General features: G+C 36.1%; 1 protein-coding gene across 41 annotated transcripts in view; it reads right to left on the bottom strand.

Annotated features, from left to right (window-relative positions):
* The window catches only part of KCNMA1 (potassium calcium-activated channel subfamily M alpha 1), a 469,740-nt gene that overhangs the window by 334,778 nt on the left and 111,722 nt on the right, over positions 1–23,240 (bottom strand). For all 41 annotated transcript variants that reach the window (XR_011810002.1, XM_027460048.3, XM_027460049.3 and 38 more), the window contains exon 2: positions 6,132–6,296. Coding sequence is in view for 40 of the 41 variants with exons in the window: in XM_027460048.3 (XP_027315849.1) it covers positions 6,132–6,296 (165 nt within the window). In the remaining variant the exon portion in view is untranslated. The remainder of the gene's footprint in view (positions 1–6,131; positions 6,297–23,240) is intronic.

The following is a 23,240-nucleotide window of genomic DNA, read 5'->3' as shown; positions in this document are numbered from 1 at the left end:
AACGCTCAGAATTCTATCTTTCTATGACCTCAAGTGCAGGGTCAGTCAATTATTTCAAAGAGCTATCCACAATGATGCCAATATCTTTCCTCAGCAAAATCCATCTGTTCTGGTCTCAGAATCATTTAAGTGTTTTTAAGGCTTTTTTTCTCTTGATTCATTTCCCTATACTTACACACACTGAAGTTCATCTGCCACACACTTGTTACTATGGTTATGAAAATGCTACTAATTTCTACACTTGGAGGTCATCAACAGCTTTTTTATTTATGCTTTACTTTCTTCATCCATAAAATAAGAGATAGTCTTAACAGATAGTTGTATACTTAATTTATCACCTATCTACTCATTGATTTAGCATCCTCAGAGATGTGTAGAAAGGCAAATTAATGGTTAATGTAATTAGATCATTTATTTTAATGTCCCTGAAATGTTTAAGTGTCCCAAATAGTCAGGTAAAATCACAATTTCATGCTAGCAATCAGAAGCAGATTCAGTTACAAGCAGATAAAAATAAGTCCTTTCTCCTCAAACAGGATGACAGTTAACCTTGCACTAAATCTTTAAGGTATCTTTCAAAAACTTTTAACTACATGCTGAGAAACACATTTTCTTGTAACTTTCATGAACTATTTTACTTGTTTATTCAAATGACTGTTGGTATAGGTCTTGGTTTGATGAACATTTAAAAAAAAAAAAAACACCAAGGTCAGGGGGCATCCTATGGTTCGTGCCTGTGTTCCTGACCTGGAGGCCAAAATACTTTCCTCCTTGCCTGTAGTTCAGAATATTACAGCACACAACAAGGGAAAACATGGAACTTCCCTTGAAATGGGAAGGGAATTTCTAGTTATTTTTGCCTAACTAGGGGAATTTCACAAAAAACTTTCTTTAACTAGCTAAGAAAAATTGTCATGCCTTAACCAATAAACTGCAAAACAAGTCCTGTTATCCAAGAATGTAAGTGTGTCACTGCTGAAAAAATAATGTCAGGTTCAGATTTGTAAAATGCTTGGGATATAATGAGTATGAACGACTAAAACACAGAAGAATGAATTCTATTTGTGTCATCAGGTCAATTAATACATTTGATTCTAAGTGAAGTCTTATTCCAATTAACTACACCATAAGAACATCACAGGTGATCAGAAAAAAAAAAATAAAGGCTGTTAAGGCGACAAAAAGATTAGTTGCAAGAGATCTCCTCTTGAGTGATGGGATCCCACGCTGGAAAGAAAGAAAAAAATTTACAAAAGCTTTGTTTACCATCGAGAAATCCTGCTCAACTCCCAATTCCGTGATATCGTATACTGCCCAAGGCTTCTCTTTCTGCTCTGGAAATGTAGTAAAATAGCTGATATTGTCAAAAACGCTGAAAAAATTGTATGTATACCAAATGTACCTGCCTTCTCCAAATTCATATCTGTCAGGGCTACAAATTTATCCTTCAAGCACCTTGCCTCATTAAAGTCATGAAAGAACTGTTATTGCCTTTGGAAGCACCGAGAAATCCAAATAATTTCTATGCTGCTAAATTTTACTTTGGCTGCTAGGCAACTGTAAATTATTGCAAGAGGGTTTTTGCGTGTGTGTGTTGTGTTTTTTTTTTTTCCCCTTAACGTTAAAAGAATTTGAATCCAATCCTTCAGAAAAATAAAAATAAACATGTAGAAAGAGTAAAGCTCTTTCTACTGTAAAAACACCCTAAAAAAAAAAAAAAAAAGGATATAGCATATTTATGTATTTTGCCAGCAAAATCTACTATAATTTATCATATATTTAAAAATCCACTGTTTTGTTTTTTTTTTTCGTTTTTTTTTTCAAAACACTCTACCAGCTCTCAAACTATTCTTCTGACTATAAACAACAATAAGAAAAAAAGTATTTTTTATTCCATTGCTTCATGTATGCTTTTTATTCCTCCCTAATGGAGTACTATTATTTGCTATCTTTTTTATAATAAAGTATACGATCCTATTTATTTAGGATCGTATTTATTGACAAAAACTACAACTTCTTCAAGGAAAAATTACTGACACTTATTATTTCTTGAGTAAGCAATAATATAGCAAATTTACTTGTATTTCAGCATCATATGTATTTATAATTAAACTGTGATGGTTACAAACAAAATAGACGACTGTTGAAAAATTTCAGTCATAGAAATACGCCACTCTTCTATTGAATGAGCAGTTAGGCCTTACAACATTTTCAGCCGTTCTTCAAAATTCCAATCAAGTGTCTGGATGTTTCAATAGAAAAACTTCATCATATTCTCTATTGATTTGGTGGGCTTTGATTCAGACGTTTAAAGTTTTGGCACCAGTATCTCAGAAACTATGATGTTCAAACCTTACAGAAGGCTAGGCAAAACCTAGTCACAAGTTTTATTACTATTTATCTCAAAGCTCTTCCTCTTCTTTAGATATTTAAATAGAGTTAATAAGCATTAAGAATATTAAGAAATCAACCTTAGGAGTCTTCTAATGAAAAAACTTCATTAATATACCGCTGTCACTATTTGTCTATGTCACTCCTCTTTCCCTGCCCACCCCCACCTGCCACACCAAAAAAGGCTTGTTTTCCTCTTTCCTTCAACATTGCCAATTTAAAAGACATTTTCCTTATGCAGTGATTAAAAAAAAAAAAAAAAAAAAAAGCTTTATATATTATAATATAATACAAATTGACCTCTTTCTGTTACTGTGAGTCAAGGCAGCAGGTAAAACCACCACATGGCACCCAGCACCAGATAGCTAAGTAAAGCTTCTATCTCTGCTACGCATTCACAGATCTTGTGTTAAAACAGAAGAAAACAGCAACTTGCTCTGCCATTTTATTTCTCAGATTTGCAATTGAAATAGTGATTTTCTTTGCTGGTTTGCAGGAGAGTCCACACTCAACTGTGTCCTAGATTGAACTGTGGTAACTTCAACAATACACTTACAGTTTTCTCTTATATATCATGATGTACTTTTAATTACCTAATTACAGAAGTCTTTTTCTTCTTACTTGAACGAATAAAAAAACTAATTTCAGGAAGCAAAATCAGTTCATAAACACCTTCAATTTCCTGATTGTTCAGATTAATTATGAATGTGTCTGATTGTTTTCTGAGAAGCTCAACTCAGGAATTGTTATTTGATACTTCCATCATCTACATCTACATTATATTGCACTTAAACAGCACTTCCCTGAGCAGATCTTCAGGCAACTTTCACCATTTTTGGTGATTTAGATCTATGACATCAACTGCAAACAGTACTGGATGGGTTCAGTTTGCATGTTCTTAAATCATTTGCTTATGTAATTTAATAAAGAGACATTTTTAAACAGTATGTAAAATTCTTATCTACATTATATAAGAGCATGAGTCATATTTTCAAAGGTTGTGCCACCAAGAATATTAAGTTCCAGGCATGTTTTTAAAACCTCAAAAATGAGGAAAAGGATATTCAGACCACACAACTGTAATCATCGTGCTTAGCTAACTCAGTGTTCTGCACCACTTCAGGAGACAAAAAGGGATTCTAACTGGAAAACATTCTGGATCATCTGCTACAAATGCCTTCTTCCAAAACCTGCCCTTCAGATAAAACTGGGTAGTGTGAATATTCCTTCATGCACAAATCACTTTTGAAATGTCAGTGTGGAATTTAAGCTCCTACAGCAGTAAGCAGTGCTTAGTGCAAAGAGTGATTTTAATTTAAAATCTCACAGTGTAAAAAGGTACTATAATTTCCGCAGATATCTCATACAGTTTTGATTCTGTAGCACTGTAAGGCCACTAGCTCATTCTCCAAGGCAAAAAAAAAATTAATAATAATAATACACGTGTTGATTCAGAAATACAATAGCTAGTAGAAACAGACTGTTCAGTTAGTTGGAATTCATGAGTAAGTCATAATATTTTTAAACAGTATTTACTTTATAAAAATATTGACTTGACTTAGCTATATCCTATATCTACAAATAACGTGAATATTCCCTTCAGCACAAAAGTTCATTGAAGCAGTTAGCCTTTAGCAAATATAACCATAATGTAAATTTTAAATGAACAGTTAGTGTTGACACTGCAAATGGTCCTCCAAAAATTACATCGTATTCAAATAAATTCAAATCCTGAAACTGGTGAGTACTACATTAAAATAAATGTATCTCATTTTCTAAACTAATGAAAATTAACAGGCCCCATATATGACCATTTGTTTCTCGTACTGATGTGCCCAGATGTGTACAGTAGCTGTTGTCCTATTTGAGAAGAACATCAAAATATTCTCAGAAGTAATCTGACTCAGTGATGCTGTTCATCTGCCAACAAATAAAACTCTGAAATTAAACCAGTTCCTTGTAAGATGCAACAATAAACTTAGCACACACACAAAAATAAAAATAAATAAATCCAATGGAATCCAATAAGTTCTCCTAGTATCTTGAAGGAAAATCACAAAATAAAATATGTTTTATAGTTTGTGTTTTGGCCTAGACTGTTGGTTTACTTTTGTTCCTATTCCCCTCAGTAAGAACAATATAGGCTTATTTCTGATTACATAGCTAATAGCAAAAGACTATTTTGCATGATTTCTAACCTTGATGCTTAAACTAGAAAAAGAAACGTGACTCTAATATTTCATAGAATCATAGAATATCCTGAGTTGGAAGGGACCCTTAAGGATCATCAAGTCCAACTCTTGACACCGCACAGGTCTACCCAAAAGTTCAGACCATGTGACTAAGTGCACAGTCCAATCTCTTCTTAAATTCAGACAGGCTCGGTGCAGTGACCACTTCCCTGGGGAGCCTGTTCCAGTGTGCAACCACCCTCTCTGTGAAGAACCCCCTCCTGATGTCAAGCCTAAATTTGTCACTTTTAATGCTGAAGATGTCAGAAAAACGTAAAAGATCAATATGCTGCTTCTTATAAAATGATCAATATGTCAGTTTGACATTGAATAGATGTAATGCTAAGTGTGGCACTAGAACATACTTTTAACATATTGATGTAAGTCAGCGTTTAACATAAGCAAATAGGCAGAAGTGTCGGTTTTTTGTTTGTTTAGGAAAAAATAATCAAAATAATATTAATGCAGAATTAAACAAGACAGTAGCAACTAAGCCACCTCAACTTCTAACTGTAAAGGACTTTATTAGGATGAGAAAATTCATTTCTTTTCCTTCTATCCCCACTGCCAAATAATTGTTCTACATATAAGAACTGACCGTAACATATCTCTTAACCGAAGTAAGCTATCAAGAACTGTTTTAATTTTAATTGAAACTAGTTCAAGAATTTCACTGGAATCATACAAGTTTTAAATAGGACTTAAATTGCTTTGGCTGCTAGTCAGTATTTGCTTTCTAACAGAGAACTAATCAAAATCACACATGAGACACCTTTAACTGCAGTGGATTCAAGACGAAGCCTTTGGTAATCAAGTATGATTTCACAAGGCTATAAAATAATTATATTCAAAGTGAAAACTGTAAAGTTTTTTACCACAGCTTTAAATCGCAGATTATCGTGATCTGATTTGTGGCTCTATTTGATATATAACTCCTTCATAATAAAAATATTTTATATCTTCATAAAGGAAGAACTCAAGAGAACATAAAGTCATTCCTAATCTATTGGAAGTGTCTGTGCACAACTATCATCACATATTCTGTTCAGATTTGTCTCTGCTTTACAGTTCTGACCACTATCTACACATATTATATAATGCTTATTTTCCTAGTTGGCTTCTATTTTTACTAGCACAATTTTCTTCCAGACAAAATAGACCTATAGTTTTACAACATAATACAAACATGAAATTATTAGTATTAGTGTTCAGAGCTCAGAATCCCAGTGCCAGAATACTGAAACAGGCTAGGGCAAAGGTGAAACTATGGCAGAAAGAAGCTTTTCTTTATTGCCATCTCTGCTTCTCTTTATAGTAAGAATTAGTAAACTATTTAACTTCCAACAGAGAGAAAACTGGGATTGACTTCGTGCTGGTGCAACACATCAACTCTAAATCTTCCACTAATGCTGGAACACAATGCTTGTGTAACAAATGCTCTTTAAAATACATATATAGAAAAAAAAAAAAAAAAAGAAAAAAAAAAGAAATAAAACACAAAAAACTTACAAGTACTCTGCCAGTTAATGTCTGGGCAGATATCATGACTCCTGCCCAATCTTTTACAGAGGTCATCCATCCCACTTCTGCTGCCACATTCTCTTCTTTTTCATCTGTTGGTTTGCAGGCCCCATCTGCCTGTGTATCTCCACCACCATTGATCTTCTGGGCCTCCTGCAAAGGAAAGGTTTGTGTTTGTTAATGTTTAACAGTTTGACAGTGAAAGTCAGCATACAGTCATGACTAAGAAATGCTATGAGCAATCCTATAAGCAAAACCATCCTGCTAGATGAAAGTACGCACCTACTTAGCCATGTCTCTCTAGAAATAGTTGTTCTATAAGGTACCAGACTAACTGCTAGATAATAATACTCTTCTTGACATTAAATCAGAAATCATCAAATATGCTATATGTTACTTGCCTGTATGCAGCATAATTGCCAACAGCCATGTATGCAATTACAGAGCTACATATAAAAGTATGAGACATACACTAAAGGTCTGTTTGATTTTTTTGTTCAAAACATGTGCGAAGGGTAAATGTAAAATATGCACAATTTTAATTTACTGTCACTACAACTAATTATCTGTGCAAGCCCTTGTTAAGAAGACTCATATAACAAGACCATAATCATTAAGTGTGAGGTGAACAAAATACTCCACAGAGAACCTGCAGTGAGCTGCCATGCTATCATCAACCAGTGTTTCAATGAAAGTGTTTAATACATCACAGGAATTCTTCTGTCAATAAGTGGTTCTCATAGAACAGACAGCTAGAAATTAAACAGGAACTTCATCTGCACTGATGAGTCACATGCATTGGAATTCAGATCAGTCTCTCATGGATGCTTCAGCAAGGATGTCATGCTCTGCAACTGCCTGCTATCTGCTGCAGTCGGATGCTGCTATCTGCTACGGATGCTGCACAAAAATCAAGGGAAATGATAATAGGAAAAGCCAGCTTGGATTGTACAGCATTTAAAACATGCCGTATGCAAAGTATCAGACTGTGCCATAAGCATGCCTTTGGTGACAGCATAATACTAATGACTTCCTGAATACTTGACAAGTTATGCTAAACAAGCAAAGTGTGAGGGAAGCAGCAAAAATTCAGTACTAAGGTAAGTACTGAGTACTTGAACTGCACCCATAGATCTACATTAGTACTTCAAACATGTAGTATGGACCAACAGCTTGAAAGATCTTGTTTGTATATCAATCACTTACAAGCCACTAAGCAGAAAATCAATTCTCATTAATCCTCTTTGGGATTTTTGTTATAAAAACATGTTTGACACTAGTTGAGTAATTATTACTGCTATAGGAATACTGCACTACCAAGGTCAGAACTCGCAGTTCTGAGATGACCTTGAGGACACAAGTGGACATAAATGAAATGGCATTTTCTTAGAGCAGCACTGAACTAATAAAGCAGTTACACTGAATCTGTCAAAAAAGAGCAGCAGAACAACATTAAAAATGTAATATGGGGACCAACAGTTGTTTTTGTAGAATCTCAGTTTTGCATCTTAATTAGCTAATCAGATTCCTATCTGCTACTCTCCCACCCAAAATGTGGGCTATGTCTTACTAGCAATGTGCATGACGTGGATATATTGTTAATAAATTACTCACAGTTACAACAGAAGTTCAGCAAAACCTAAATTCAATATTTCTAAGCAAATAATGAGACAAAAGATAAAAGATACTCTGTATTTGCATAACTGGACCTCATTCCCTGATAAATATGGATACAATGAATCAGATGTTTTACACTCAGCATTGAAGGAAGTATACTGCATTGCACAGGCACAAAGCACAACCTACAGAAATGAGCTCATTGCTTAGGACAGTAATATGTGATGCATGCAGCACAAGGCATTTCCAGGACAGTAATGTTCAGCCAGGAATGATTTGTGACCCTTATCATCATCCAGCCATACAGATCCTAAAGAAATGCCTGGACATCAGGAAAGAGACAGAAAATGAGAAGCCTCTTTTTTTCTTTCTTTCTTTCTTTTTTTTTTTTTTTTTCTTAAGTGGTAGGTGTGGTTGTATGCATTACAGTCAGTGTAATGCAATAGGATGTTGACGTTTAGTCAAACTAGATGTATCTCCATGGCTCTGGGAGACTCATAGGCTTCACAGGCCCTGACCCCTCCCCTCTGAGGGCTCCTCCAACCCTGCCCATGGCCCAGGACTCCATGTCAGCCCTGCCCACAGCCTTTAGCCCTACCCAGCTGCAGGTGCCATCAAACAGGGCCACACTAACTTGGCTGCTCAGCAGCTGTCTCTGACCCTGGTTCCTCTCACTGTGCCTGATCCTGACCTTCACGCACAGGCTGACACCTCAGCCTGCCCTCCTCTCCAGGGCATCTCCTGGCTGGGGCAGTGAGACAGGCCCTGGCTGACATGCCCTGGCTGCTAGGCTGGGTATGCCCTGGCCCTGCAGGGCCCTGACTGCCCCCGACTTGTTAAAAATTACATGGTCTCCACACCATTTATTTCTATCTCTCCACCAGTTTGTCTCTCTTTTGTAGCTGTTAGAGCTGGTCTTTCAGACTGTAAACTTTTAAAATCAGATTTTACTGCATGATGCTCCTATGTGAAGCACGTAGGCTCCAATTTATGCTCTGAACAAGCTTACACTGAATTACAGTATTAATGTGGTTTTCATAGTAAGGGAAATATAATTATCTCATCCAGTCATATAAGAAACTGAGACAGTGATTAGGTGCCTAAGTCAGTCACCAGAGAAGTCAGTGGCAGAGCAAGGATGAATCATACAATCATTAAGGCTGGAAAAGACCTCCAAGATCACCCAGTCTAACCATCGCCCTACTGCCAATGTCACCCATCAAACTATGCCCCGAAGCACCAGGTCCAACCTTTCCTTACACACCCCCAGGGATGGTGACTCCACCACTTCCCTGGGCAACCCATTCCAATGCCTCTATGAGAAGAAATGTCCCCTAATTTCCAACCTAAACCTCCCCTGGCGCAACTTGAGGCCATTCCCTCTAGGCCTATCACTAGTTATCTGTGAGAGGAGGCCAACCCCCAGCTCCCCACAACTTCCTCTCAGGGAAGTGAGCAGTGAGGCCTGCCATGAGCCTCCTCTTCTCCAGACTAAACAAACACAGTTCCCTAAGCTGATGCTCACAGCACTTGTATTCCAGGCCCTTCGCCAGCTTTGTAGCCCCAATCTGGACACACTCCAGTGCCTCGATGTCCTTCTTGGAGTGAGGGGCCCAAAACTGAACACAGTACTTGAGGTGCAGCCTCACCAGAGCTGAGATGAAACCACAGACTTCTTTGATTTTTCCATCCAGCACTCCTATTTGAAATCACAACGATGCATACCCTGCTAAAAAACATTCCTAATTATGGATTGTTATAAGAAGTCACAGAACTACAAGTCATAAAATGAAAAGATCTGAATGGAAAAATCCATTTTGTGGCAGTGAACTTTAAATCATTAAACTATTAAAATATTGTTATTGTTTACATGTTCCTTACCCCAACCTTCTTATCAATATATCAAACAATTTGCAAGATGTGATTATTCATAAGAATGTAAAAATAATATTTCCTGATATACAATAAAAATAGCAGATGAGTTACTTGTTGAAGGAAAAAGGTAACCTTGATATTTTCAATAGGTTCCATTTCTCTGGAGTTCTTTGTGGAGTTGAATCAATTTTTGGTTGCCAGAAGAATAGAGCAATAAGATGTGACAGATTTATCCAGAATTTCATTCTCTGAAGGTACTCAAGTCTGCAATACCCTTGGATGGCTGTATTTATGCATGTGTACTACTTCTTAATTAACATGTAAGTAATACAATCATCCCCTGACAAGTATCCTTTGGAGCACAGTCTCCTGATCAGCTACACAGCAAGCCTAACCCCTGCTATCATTGTAGCTCTAACTACTATTTAGGCAAATCATTATTATGTAATATTCATATTCAGTTGGAATGTTTTTATATTTTCATCTCCATGGATAACTTATTAGCTTACTTAATTGGCAGTCAAGTATTAACAAAAGTTTATTCCCAAATCATTATGCAGTTGTGTAGATATCACTAAGGGAGATTTAAACTCCGATTTCATTTACACTATGTACAAATCAGTGCTGTTATTATCTGTATGGTCCTGTCCTATTGTTATTTCTTCACCTCAAAGCATTAACGAACCAACACTGCAACCTGAAAAAGGTGCTTAAAAATAATCTGACAGTGATGGTAATTGTTTAATTATTTACAGGCTTAGTAGCTACAAGTAAGATAATACTATCTTTACCCAGTCTGCTTACCTGTTGTTTCACAAAGTGCTCATTATTTTAATTACTTGATAACAGGAACATTCAAGTAGATAAAGCAAGAAAAATATTCTGCCATACACACACACACACCTTTCCTGAACTTATTGACAAAATGGAACATACATGTAATGCATGAGGAGGAGTTCAACACAAGTTGAACCAGTACACTCAGTTTAAGCAGATGTTTAAACACAGTGATTGAATGGCCTTAAATAGATTCTCTCACCATTTTGAGATTCTCTCACCACTTTGAACAGGGGACTTAAACAAAGCCCAAGTGTTATGCTGAGTTCTCAGAAGCTGGCCATCATACAGTGTATATCAAAACATCAGGTACCAACTGAATATTTGCCATGACAGATGTTCTCAATCAGATATAGTAACCGTCTGTAGTTTACAACGTAATACATGTAGTTAGTAAGCACCAGGTCATTCAGTACTCATTCAGTTAAAAGCAACCAAAAAACAAAAACAAAAAAACAAACAAACAAACAAACAAAAAAAAAACACTGAAGCATTTCACCTGTTCTACTGTAGTTTATCCAACAGAAGTTTTCAACAGAATATTGATAGGCAAAGCAGATGGGAAGATGAGAAATAAATAAATAGCTGTATGGAGACTTACAAACCTCTTTGAAAAGAGTAAGTCTTATAGGAATGTGAAAGCAAAGGCAAAAGTAACTACATGTCATACAGGAGGTATTCTGTATAAACTGGCCTATCCCCAACACTTCTTTGAATATTATTTTTTTGGGGAATATTAGACTACATTGACATCAGCTATCATTCTATCTATGGTTTGGCTACATTAAAAGGATTAATTATTGATATCCAGAAAAATATTTTTCCTTTCACTGAATAAAAGGCAACAGCATGATCTGTGGAAAACATGTCTAATGAGATAGCCAAGCATTTTTCTCTCATAAAATATTCACATACTGTGTAATCTGGTGTTTGCAAATTTGGCAGGATAAGAAAAATTAAGTCATAAATAGATTCCAAAATGTTTCTTATTAGTTTAAGATTGAGAAGGCAAACTCTGAGACAACTTTTCTTTTTTTTTTTCTGCATTTCTGCAGAAATTCTGACCAGGTCCTTACCAGTCCTTACAAAGAGAGCCTCACTTTCCTTGCTAACAAAAAAATCCTTCACTCTGAAAAGTCTAGTTTGTGAGGCCAAATATGTTTTCTCTTCTTCCAGTGACTATCTATCTTCTCTGTTCTGTTTGCACATACCTGCAGTAATCCTGACCATTATTCTTCTGTGTCCTTCATATTTCCAGCATGGGTTATTAATACAAAATCCCCTTTTCATGTCATTATTCTGATTGACAAAAATTGCTACAGTAGAGGAATTAATTTTAAAACCTTAACATGAGAGGCAAGGGAAACTAGATTAGTAAAACAGTGTTCCAGCCACGATCCCACAACTAGCATAGCAGTCTATCAAGTGACAGGTTCCTGGGTAGGGTTCTCACTTAAGAATAAAAAACAGCAGAGCCCTACCTTATCTGAAAGAAAGCACAAGAAGTACTGAGTTCAAAGTCTAGAACTTCATACATGTTAATGAAGGAGTTACAGTCTCTTGTCCTTTGCCATCTGACATAAGAGAAAGCTAAAATACTTGGAGACCATCATAGTAAACATCACCAGACAAAGACTTTGCTGGTTTTCACAGAGAGCAGAGCTTGGATGTTAAATAAAATTTTTGAGTTTTCAGCACATAAAAATCTAAGGATTTGATTAAGGTATTTTGGATAGATTTTTTTCAAAGGTACAGCTTTCTATTTTAGGATGGTGCCGTCAGTCTCAGATCTAGACAGAAGATCACATAACATAATGGTTCTTGCAGCAATAGAAGATACTTCACAAATATTGCAGAACACTGCGTTATGTTTGTAAGTCCCTAACAGAAAAGGCAAAATAATTAATAAATAAATAAATAATGAAAAATAAGGGGGGGGGGGGGGGGGGGGGGAGAGAGAGGATGTATAAACAACTCATGAGTCTTATGCTTCTTTGTCCTTAATTTGCTTTTGAGCCTTCTATTTATTACTTACCCTTTATTGGACATAGGCTTGGGAGACTAGCAGAACATTAATTTGCCCATCAGTTTTACCTCATATTTCCCTTCCTTACTATTATAGTTTATAGCCAAACTTATCTCAACGCCTAAGTTTACTACTTTTGTTTCTTTTCGGAAACTTTTAAGTAGGCAAAGGGAGCTTCAAACAGAGCTTAAATTTGGATGGCAGACTATCTGGAGAGAAAGTCCAACGTATTGAAATAGCATAGCAATTTAATATAGAAGATAAGTTTACAAGCGAATTGTTCGGACAATTTTCAGACATGAGGTCATAAAGTCACGGTTGCTTGGTGATCAAAAGCTGAACACATTAAAAAAAATGCCACAAAGAAAAATATGATGTAAAACAATATTTCTGAGTAACTGGAAATCTGCCCGAGTGATTTCCGCATCAGTCTAGGTATTCGGAGACAGGCTGAAGTCCCTTTTCTACCACCAAAATTTTGAAGTCCTCAGCCCCATTGTCTATTCTTCATTCTGTAACTGTAGAATATGAGTAATGGTAGCTTCTGTTGTATAGAAATCTTACCAAGATAAAGATATTTAGGATTTAAAGTGTTTCAATATTACACATGTAGCAAACAATGCAGGCATAGTATATCACAAAGTAAGAAACACTAAAACATACTGGGAAAAATTGTTAAACTAGTTACACAAGACAATTATACATAAGTGTAAAATGGAAGGAACAAAGAGCTCCAGGCATTATGGTGAGATGAAAAAGCAATTTAAATCTTAATGATACCAGGAAAGTAAAAAATAGGTCATAACAATAGTGCCCACTGAAGTTATAGAAGAGGAAAAAGGGGAAAAATGTAGAAGGATTGAGCAATATTTCCAACAACAAATAAAAAAAAAAAAAAACACTTAAAGAGATAGAGAGGAGAGCACAATTCTTGCAACTAAAGTCTGCGATATAAGCAAAGTCATTACAAACTTGCATTCATTCAAACAGACAAACAGGATGGTTTTTCTTTTATTTTTTAAGAATTTATGATGCTTTGTTCAAATTAGCACAGTTTTAAGACAATAGTTACGCAAACATTGGCTGCAAGTTCAGACGTTTGTTTGAACAATTTCATTTCTATTTATTCATAAAAAAAAATCCATAAGTTTTCATTTTGTTATTTCAGACTGTATATCAGACCACCATTTATAGAAATAAAAAAACAGTACACTTGTCATAAATTTAGACAACAATTTACTGTCCACAATGAACAAACAAAACAGGACAAGTCTGTGATGTACAGGTTGGGAGTGTTCACTGAAAGTATTTCACAAATTCTCAAAGTGTCATCTGGCCCATATTAACTTTATTTTCCATTAAGTTATTTTCATTTTCTATAATCACCAGGTCACTCCTTATTAATTTCCTTTATGAAGACTGAGCTATTTATCACATAAAAAATATTCCCTGTTCAATTATATAATAGAAGGGAAAAGAGCAACACGAGCATTTAATTTTATCAAACAACAACAACAAAAAAATCACACAACTTAAGTCAAAGGAGGAAAATCATTATCATAGAAATAGGCATATTAAGCAGATCAGACACTTAGTATGTAATATAGAGGATTAGAGTTTAACTGTCTGTTCCATGGTTCAACTATTTTAGTGAGACCGTTTGTTCAGAACACATTCTTTAGGAAGAACTTTAGAGTAACCATGCTAGATTACTGACATTTAACATGATAGAAACTAAATTTGTAAAAATAAGTGAAGCAATGTCAGATGGGCCTGATTTATTAAAACTATAAAAATGGAAAGAAATCTTGATAGAAAACCACAGAGAAGGACAGAAAGGCATATGCATTTCCTGTTATATCCTCCCATTTTCTTTCCTCCCTCCTAATAGTAGCCAAACCAAATAAATACACAATTGAAAATACACGATACAGGACATTATCATGAAATGAACACTGCCAAAATACCCACATAGCACTGACTGATTAATCCAGAAGCAAATTCTGTCATAGATGCTAAAATATTTTAAATATGAATAATTAATCAAAAGTTTGCTACAAGCAATGAAATATTTTGAAATTTCACTGTCTTCAAACTCAGCTCATTTTTGTGAAAGTTTACTGCAATGCAAAAGTCTTGAAGTGCTTTTCTCATGAACATGAGAAAAAAGTCTTAAGACAAAAAAATACCTAACTTGTTTACCTTAATTATAGGAAGTACTTCAGCTGATTCCTTGTAATTTTGTTGTTGCTGTTAACATTAATTAACACCCAACTCCAAAAACATATACAGTTTTTCAATCATCATCTCTTCATACTATTTTTTAAAGTACTAAAAACATGGAATACAAAATATGAATGGAAAAATGAATTGCTTGCTTTTGCCCAATTTTAAGACAAGAATTAACAGTAAATCTTTTGTGATATATGTGATTGAAATTAATGAGAGTAACTTAGGTAGTAAAAGCTGAAGTAAAGAAACTGCTAAGAAAACTATTCTCTACCATGAATATTCATTATGAGAATAGATATTAAAAGGTTCCAGTGGTAAAAGTTTAATTTATTTCACTTAAACATATATGTAAATTCCATGTAAAAAAAATAAATTGTCAAACTGCTTTCCCAATGAAATTAAAATTCACAATATCTTTACAGCTACATGCTTTTCTCCATTCTGCTCAATTACAGAAGACAAAGCTTTTACCCATTAGCAACCAGTACAGTTTCTTTCATACTACCAATTTTGTAACATTATCTTGCTTGTGGAACAAGAGGTATCAGAGAGAGATGCCAGACTGGTTCATGGAAGGTAATTCTTCCTTCTTCCCAACTTATGTCCTCTGCCTCCAAAATCAGAATGAGAAACAGTGCAGTTAATGATCTCTTCCAAAAGGATAATTTTCCAATAGCTCATATTCTGCATACTACAGAAGATCAGAAAACTAGAGCACTTAGCACTGTCAACTCTTTCTGTTGCCCAGAAAATCACAGAGACTGGTTGGATGAGAAAAGGTATTACACAGCTTGAGAAATGGCCTCTAAGCACAAGGTACCAATGCTACTCTAAAACTGGTATCTTGGTCCTGGCATAACAGAATCAACTCCTCACTTCCTTAAATTGCTGAACTCCCTAGAAAACTTGGTGACAAGTATCTTTGGTCTTCGTTTCTTTCAAATACAATATTTACACATGGGGGAAAAGGACTTAAACACTTGTGGTCTTTATTATTCATGAAATAGCAAACTATTAATATCATTTGGGAGTATAAGCAACCTACCTTTGTTTGCACTTATGTTTTTACAAAGGAATTTAAGATTTTTCACAAAGTTTTAAAAGTAACAGGACAAAACATGAAAGACAGAGGCAGTAGGATGAAAGTAACTGTGAGACTTGATAATGTAACTGTTTGGCTGTACCATTAAATATAGAAATCAACACCACTTTGAAGAATTCCAGGGAGTTATTAGGTTATCTTCCATATTTAACAACCCAGTCACCTCTAAAATCTTTTTCTGATTCAAGGTTACTATATAATATTTATGCTTATGATGTTATAATTACAAAGGAAGTTGCCATGAATTAAAGGCAGCTCTGTAGGATATAAGCTATTATCTTTTAGCTTTTGCTGACATAGGAAAGAAATTAAGTTCCAGGGTGTAGCATATTTAAAGAGCAGCAAGTCATCCAATAAGTAATTAAAAATACTTAATAGCGCACAACACTCTTCACCTCAAAGATTACATAGTCAAATACAATACTCATACTGGGAGAACTTTATGAGAGCTAGAGACAGAGCACACAGACAAATATGTAGGACTCTGGAGAAAAAATACACAGCTGCAAAAAAGTTGGAAACACAGATTTAGAAGTAAAGCAACAATTTTAATGATTACTTTGAAATAATTATATTCAAGTAAGCATTTCCCTCCACCATTCCCCAGTGAACCAGCTGTTTTACACTAAGAAATTTACAGGTGCCATTATTTAATCACGTAGTTGTGACATCATTCATAACCCACAGCTATAGAAACAAATATGTGTGTGTTTTTATTCTTAAACTCATTGCTCCCTTGTATAGAAAACTAAATAGATCAAGTTTTTAAACTTAGAGGAAGAACAATTCCTTGTGGATAAATTTCTTTTAGGTAACATACGTTATTTCAGTTCACTTTCCAGACAAAAAATATCTGCATCGAAGTTATCCACAGCAGTACTTGTAGACTACAAAAACAGCAAAAATGATGCAAATAAACGTACATAGCTTCTGCAAATTCATAAATATTTACTAAAATCTATGGCAGAGGAGGGGAAAGCTAAACCTTTTTGACTTGCATACTGTAGCTCTATGAATTAAAAGGAGTATGGCCAGCAGGCCAAGGGAGGTGATCCTCTATTCTGCCCTGGTCAGGCCTCACCTGGAGTACCATGTCCAGTTCTGGGCTTCCTGGCAGAAAAAAACACAGGGATCTCCTGGAAAGAATCCAGCGGAGGGCCACAAAGATGATACGGGGCCTGGAGCATCTTCCTCATGAGGAAAGGCTGAGAGACCTGGGTCTGTTCAGCCTGGAGAAGAGAAGACTGAGAGGGGATCTCCTCAGTGTATATAAATATCTGAGGGGTGGGGGACAGAAGGATGTAGCCAACCTCTTCTCAGTGGTTTGTGGGAATAGGACAAGGGGTGATGGCCACAAAATAGAGCACAGGAAGTTCCGCACCAACATGTGAAAGAACTTCTTCACAGTGAAAGTGATGGAGCACTGGAACAGGCTCCCAGGGAGGTTGTGGAGTCTCCTTCTCTGGAGATATTCAAGGCCCATCTGGACGCCTACCTGGGTAGCCTGCTCTAAGGAACCTGCTTTGGCAGGGGGTTGGGCCCGATGATCTCTCAAGGTCTCTTCCAACCCCTACAATTCTGTGATTCTCATTCATGCCACATAAAATAAGCACAAGCACTCAGTGAATTCTCTTTGGCCTTCTTAGCCTCACCTTCAAACCTGCATGACAGGAAAAATTAAATCTACCTAATCTACCTATCACACACAAAGCAATACCAAGGACTGAAAAAAAAAAAAAAAAAAAAAAGGAGAAAAAGATGGAGATAGAACCAAGCATTTGATATTAAATAGCTACTTCCAGAAGGGCATGGCATAGCCCCGGAATAACCTATCATTTAGCAGTTCTCCATGAAGATGTTGGCTTTGTTTGTTTGTTTCAAATGATGGAGGCATGGAGGGAATGTGGGCAGATGTGTATGACAAGGAACAGACAGGACTGCAGCATCAAACAACTAAAATCGCTGTGCAAAAGTGTCTTAGCAGCAGAGATCAGGAGTAACAACAATCACTGGAGTAGTTGCAACTAGTATGTGTCGCATCACTTGTTGCATCTGACATTTTTATACCAAAAATAACTGCACAGTACAAGTGTAAATCAATATTAATTGACTTATTATTGCTCTATTGTGACACATTCAGGTTCCAGGTAAGGTAATATTTTCACCCTTTGGACATGCACTGGAGAATGGGTTAAACTCAAACCATAAGACAATTGATGGCTGGGGTATTTCCATATGGTTCTTTCTAGTATCTGAAGCTTTTGGGACTGTCTTTCCAGTTTTTTATTTCTACAACTGTTATGAGCAGGAGTAATGCGGCAAAACGAGTGACTCCAAGAGCTGGGGCTTGTACAAAAATACAAGCAAGATTATGAGGTGTATCAAAAACATCAGATGTCAGAAACAGGAAAACAAGAATGGAGTTTCACAGAGAGCTCGGGCTGTATTGTATTTCAAGCTAAATTACACTTATTTGGGGCTTCAAAGTAATTAAGGGTAAAGTAACAGATTAAAATCAATGTGGAAGTCAAGATCCTAAAACATTTTAATTTAACAAGGTATTTGTCCAGAAATGGAAGACTGGCTGAAGATCTTTGTTGATTTGCAATGAAATTTCTGTCTTTGGATGCTTTACATATCCTAGTTATCATCACTTCAATTGGTTTATTTTGAAGTTATTTTGTAAAAAGAATGGTAAGACCAAGCATTTCAGTCTCTGTTTATAATGTTTCAACCAATGCTAACAAACCATTAGAGTAGGTCCCATGCTATGATTTACAACTCTTCTGTATCTTTTAAATAACAGGAATAATTAGAATATAACTGATGCAGAGATTTGCTCTTTCTATTGTGAGCATACCAATAATGCAGTACTGGAGGCTGATGCATGACTGTGACATTAAACATAGCCTTTGTAAGCAAGCAGAAAGCTACTGGAAAATAAAGATACCTACCGTCAATTTTCAGCTCTCTTAACAGGACAAATTATATTTGTCCTCTTTCTCAAGTCTTTTCTTAAGCAGGTTCAAACCTGCTTGTACCAAAGTTTGGAGATGAAGCTCCCAATCTGACAGGTTATTTTCTCAATGACAACAACAACTCTTTGAGTTTGCTCAGAGACATGAATTATAGCCCCAGAGAAGCAGCCTCTGACCCAGTCGCAAAGAGCAGATATCGTGCATGAAAGGCAGGTATTGTTCTGACTCATTATTTTGCAGCTTTTGGCTTCAAGATTTACCAAACCAGCAAATATTGCATGTGCCATAAGAACACATTACCTCTGAATATTCAATCTGTTTTTAAATTATGTGTGACACAGCTAGCAGCTATTGCCCACTGACCAGAAAAGATAACAAACAGAAATGAGAAGATAGGTCAATTTAAATTTTCAGCTATTCTTCTGAGATTAAATAATACAAGTAAAGAAAGTAAAGGATAGCAGTTGTTTAATCATCATGGAGCACAGTTTTAATTTGCTCAGCCACCAAGGTGGGAGAGGAAGTTGAAAATGGTTAATGCTACCACAGGGATTTCATTCTTGAAGAGAGGCAAAAATCAGCTGTGTCCTTTGGTTACATCGTGCAGTTTTGAGGTAATCTGATATTATTACATGGCCTAGAATTTGAGTTTTCCTTTTTACTTTTATATAAATTATTCTAGTGAAAGAATTTGCAGTAGCATAAAGATCAACTGATGCTTTTTAAGCAAATAGCTCATCAAAGCAAACTCTTCCAGTTTATACTATTCACAAGCTGTGTTTTACGATAGTAGTCATCAGCTTGAAGCTTTAGTCTTGCTCCATTTTTAGTGCTTCATAAGTACCTCATACTTTCCCAAGAATGCAAGTTCCATCTATAACTTTTTTTTAAAAAAAAAAAAAATACCTTTTTTAAAAGCTTCTCTTATCAGTAATCCTAAAAGGAAAAAAAAAAAATGGAGCCTGCATTTTGATACTAGTCATCTCTCTGAGTACTACTATTTCTGCAGGAATCACAACCCAGAAAAAGAGAGGTCTATGTAAACAGCTCCCATGAAGTATGAGGGGATACTATTAAGTATAAAATGACATGACTCCATGCAAAACAGAGATAAAGGTGGTTGTTCTTTTGATTAATCTCCCCACCTCCATTCTAAACCTGCCTTTTTCTAAACCTAACTTTTCTTAAAACTCTCTTATTCTTCCCTCTTTATACACCCACAACCTCTGAACATGTTAGAATGTTTATCCTAACATATCATTAGATGGAGAAAAAAACCTCTTAGCCTTCCAACTAGTGACAAAGTAAAATGGTAGAAGGTAAGACTTATGATTTAAGAGAGTTAATTTAGGAGATATGGAATTAAGAAGATAAATCCTCATTTGCTATTTTCTTGATTTGAGGGAGGGGGGGAAGAGTTGTTTTTTTGTATGTTGTTTGTTTTGTTTGTTTTAAGTTTAGTCTGTGGTTTTTGGTTTTTGTTTGTTTGTTTGTTTTTGTTTAAGTCATGATATGACATTTTTATTTGATGTCTGCAACTTTGGCTCAGAGCCATTCTCTTCACGATGATCTTCTGCTATTCCCATCGATTGTGGTGGCACTAAGTACTGAAAAGATAAAAAGATAGAAACTGCAGCACACATCCTTCTGGATGAAACTCCTACCAGCCTCCTAGGGTGACAGCAGATGCTTTGGTTATTCTTCATGACTTGTAGAAGCCAAAACCAACACACGGAAGGAGCCAAAATCCAAAAGCAAGACTGACAACAGAAATATCATGGTCCAATGGGCACTGAGATAACTGTTTAACTAAAGAAGACTTGCATGGGAGTATACAAGCCAAATTAGTAAAATGGTTACACAGCCTTTCATCTTGCTGGAAAGTTTCTTTTTGCAAGAAGAAAAAAATATAATTGTAATAATACTAATAAAACATTTTTCAGGGTGTAAACTCAATAGTGTGCTTGGCAAGGCTAGTGCAACTGGGACACTGGAATAATAAAAGCTACCAGATACAGTAACAAGACACCAGAGGGAGGATGAAAGTTGCATTGTTTTCGCTGTTTAACTGTAAAACTAAGCATACAGGAATTCCGGAAACAAATATGCAGCCACAGTCAGTTTGCTGATATATAGTTTACAGAAATTAGGGAAAAAATGAGTTTCTGAAAGTTGTATAAGATCAAATTTAGATTTATCAGTATGGAATTAACTTGGAGAATGCCTCATTATTAACACTGCAAACAATAGTTTTGCTTAGTTTAGATTTAGAATTCAAATCTAAACATACACCTCATTTTCAGATCCTAGAGGCAAGATATCCTCTAGTTTATGGAGGCCAGAATTCAAATTCCATCATAGAAGGAACTGTAAGGACTTTCTCACACATTTGTAGTGTGATGCGTGTTCACTTTACTTCATGCAACCAAGTTGTCTTAAATTTTCTGAAAAAATAAATTCCAACACTGACCTTTTTTTCAAATGTTTTGAAATAATGACAATTCAGAAAAAGTGTAACACAAACTTTATATATATTTAATATAGCAACTATTCTAAGTTATAAAGAAAAAAATACTACTGATTTTCTTAATGGAACTAAGGGACAAGTTGAAGAAAATATCTTTCACTGTAAAATATAGTGACATTTTACTGGGACATTTTTTGAGGCCATGAAGATTTCTATGCAAATGAGTTTCTAACAGACAAGCAAGGCTATTCTAAAAACAAACTGAAGCATGTCTACTTTTTAAAGCAAAAACAAAGCCATACAAAGTTTTTATCTGGTACTTGCCAACTACTCTACTCAGTTCAGCCTAACCTGCATTTTCAGTGGTAATTAACAAAATCTGTAAGACAAGCTTAAATATGGCAAGGAGAAAGGAGAGAAATAGAATTAATAAATCCCCACAATTTATATTACAATTAGGGCAAGCTTCCCAGCACACAAGACTACTAAGTGGATTACATGACTCACCTCACCTTGTGGGAAGACGAGTACCAGATTTGAGAGCACAAACCTCATTTCTGGCTACCAAATTAGTATAAATGCCATACTAACAATTAACTCACATGAAGATAAAGGGCCAATTTCTTGAAAAAAGTTTATGGAGCTTTTACCTATTAGTTCTAGGTTACGAGAACACAGCTTTGAGTCAGCTTCCTGACATCTCAGAGATGCATCTTGAACACCCAGCATCCCAGTGATGGTGGCATTGCTGGCTTGCTGTGCTCCAGACACTAGGCTCAGAAGAATGATTTCATGACTCAGAGAACTACCAACAGTGATATTTAGTAAAATGATCATCAGTCACCAAAAAAATACATTTTTAAAAATGTATGATTTTCTGCTGTGCTCTGCACTCACTGTAATCAGCAAGTTCTGCTGGAATCCAAGTGGGGGAAATTTTTCATTAACACAGGCATATCAATTATGAGAATGCCAGCCCTGCTGGAAGCACAACTCAAACTGTTAGTAGTTAGGCTGTTTATGACATAGCAGAATCAAAACAGTAAAAAAGTATAAAATAAATGGAACCCTTAACAGAAACAGTTACGTTAGAATTATGGACAACTTGCGTGCAACTCCCAGGTCACAAAACTGTAATTGTTCCCTCCCTCATTCCTTCAGTGGAGCTTGTTGTTGTGTTTGTGGGTTGTTTTTTTGTTGTTGTTTTCTCCCAAATTAACTCTCTGAACATGCTCACATGCTGTTCAGGTATTTTAAAACGCAGGTAATTTTGCAAATACCGATACATGAACTATTTTTAATGACACCCTCATCCACTGGAGCGTGATCACTTTTGCTGCTAACCACAAATACAGCACACAATACTGACCAAAGATAAACTAGTTGATGCTGCTGCCCTTTGTATTATAGGAATCAATAACATTAAAACACTTCTAATCTATAAAACTTGCCTTGGGACTTCTATTAGGCCCAAAGTTCGCAAAATACAGAATCACAGAATTTCTAGGATGGAAGAGACCTCAAGATCATTGAGTCCAACCTCTGACCTAACGCTAACAGTCCCCACTAAACCATATCCCTAAGCTCTACATCTAAACGTCTTTTCAAGACCGCCAGGGATGGTGACTCCACCACTTCCCTGGGCAGCCTGTTCCAGTGTCTAACAACCCTTTCGGTAAAGAAGTTCTTCCTAACATCTAACCTAAAACTACCCTGGCGCAACTTAAGCCCATTCCCCCTCGTCCTGTCACCAGGCACGTGGGAGAACAGGCCAACCCCCACCTCACTACAGCCTCCTTTAAGGTATCTGTGAAGAGCAATAAGGTCGCCCCTGAGTCTCCTCTTCTCCAGGCTGACCAATCCCAGCTCCCTCAGACGCTCCTCGTAGGACTTGTTCTCCAGGCCCCTCACCAGCTTCGTCGCCCTTCTCTGGACCCACTCAAGCACCTCGATGTCCTTCTTG

This window comes from Anas platyrhynchos, chromosome 6 (genome assembly GCF_047663525.1).
Source record: "Anas platyrhynchos isolate ZD024472 breed Pekin duck chromosome 6, IASCAAS_PekinDuck_T2T, whole genome shotgun sequence".
In the NCBI taxonomy this organism is placed as follows: Eukaryota; Metazoa; Chordata; class Aves; order Anseriformes; family Anatidae; genus Anas; species Anas platyrhynchos.
This window is presented reverse-complemented; position numbering and strand designations above follow the sequence as displayed.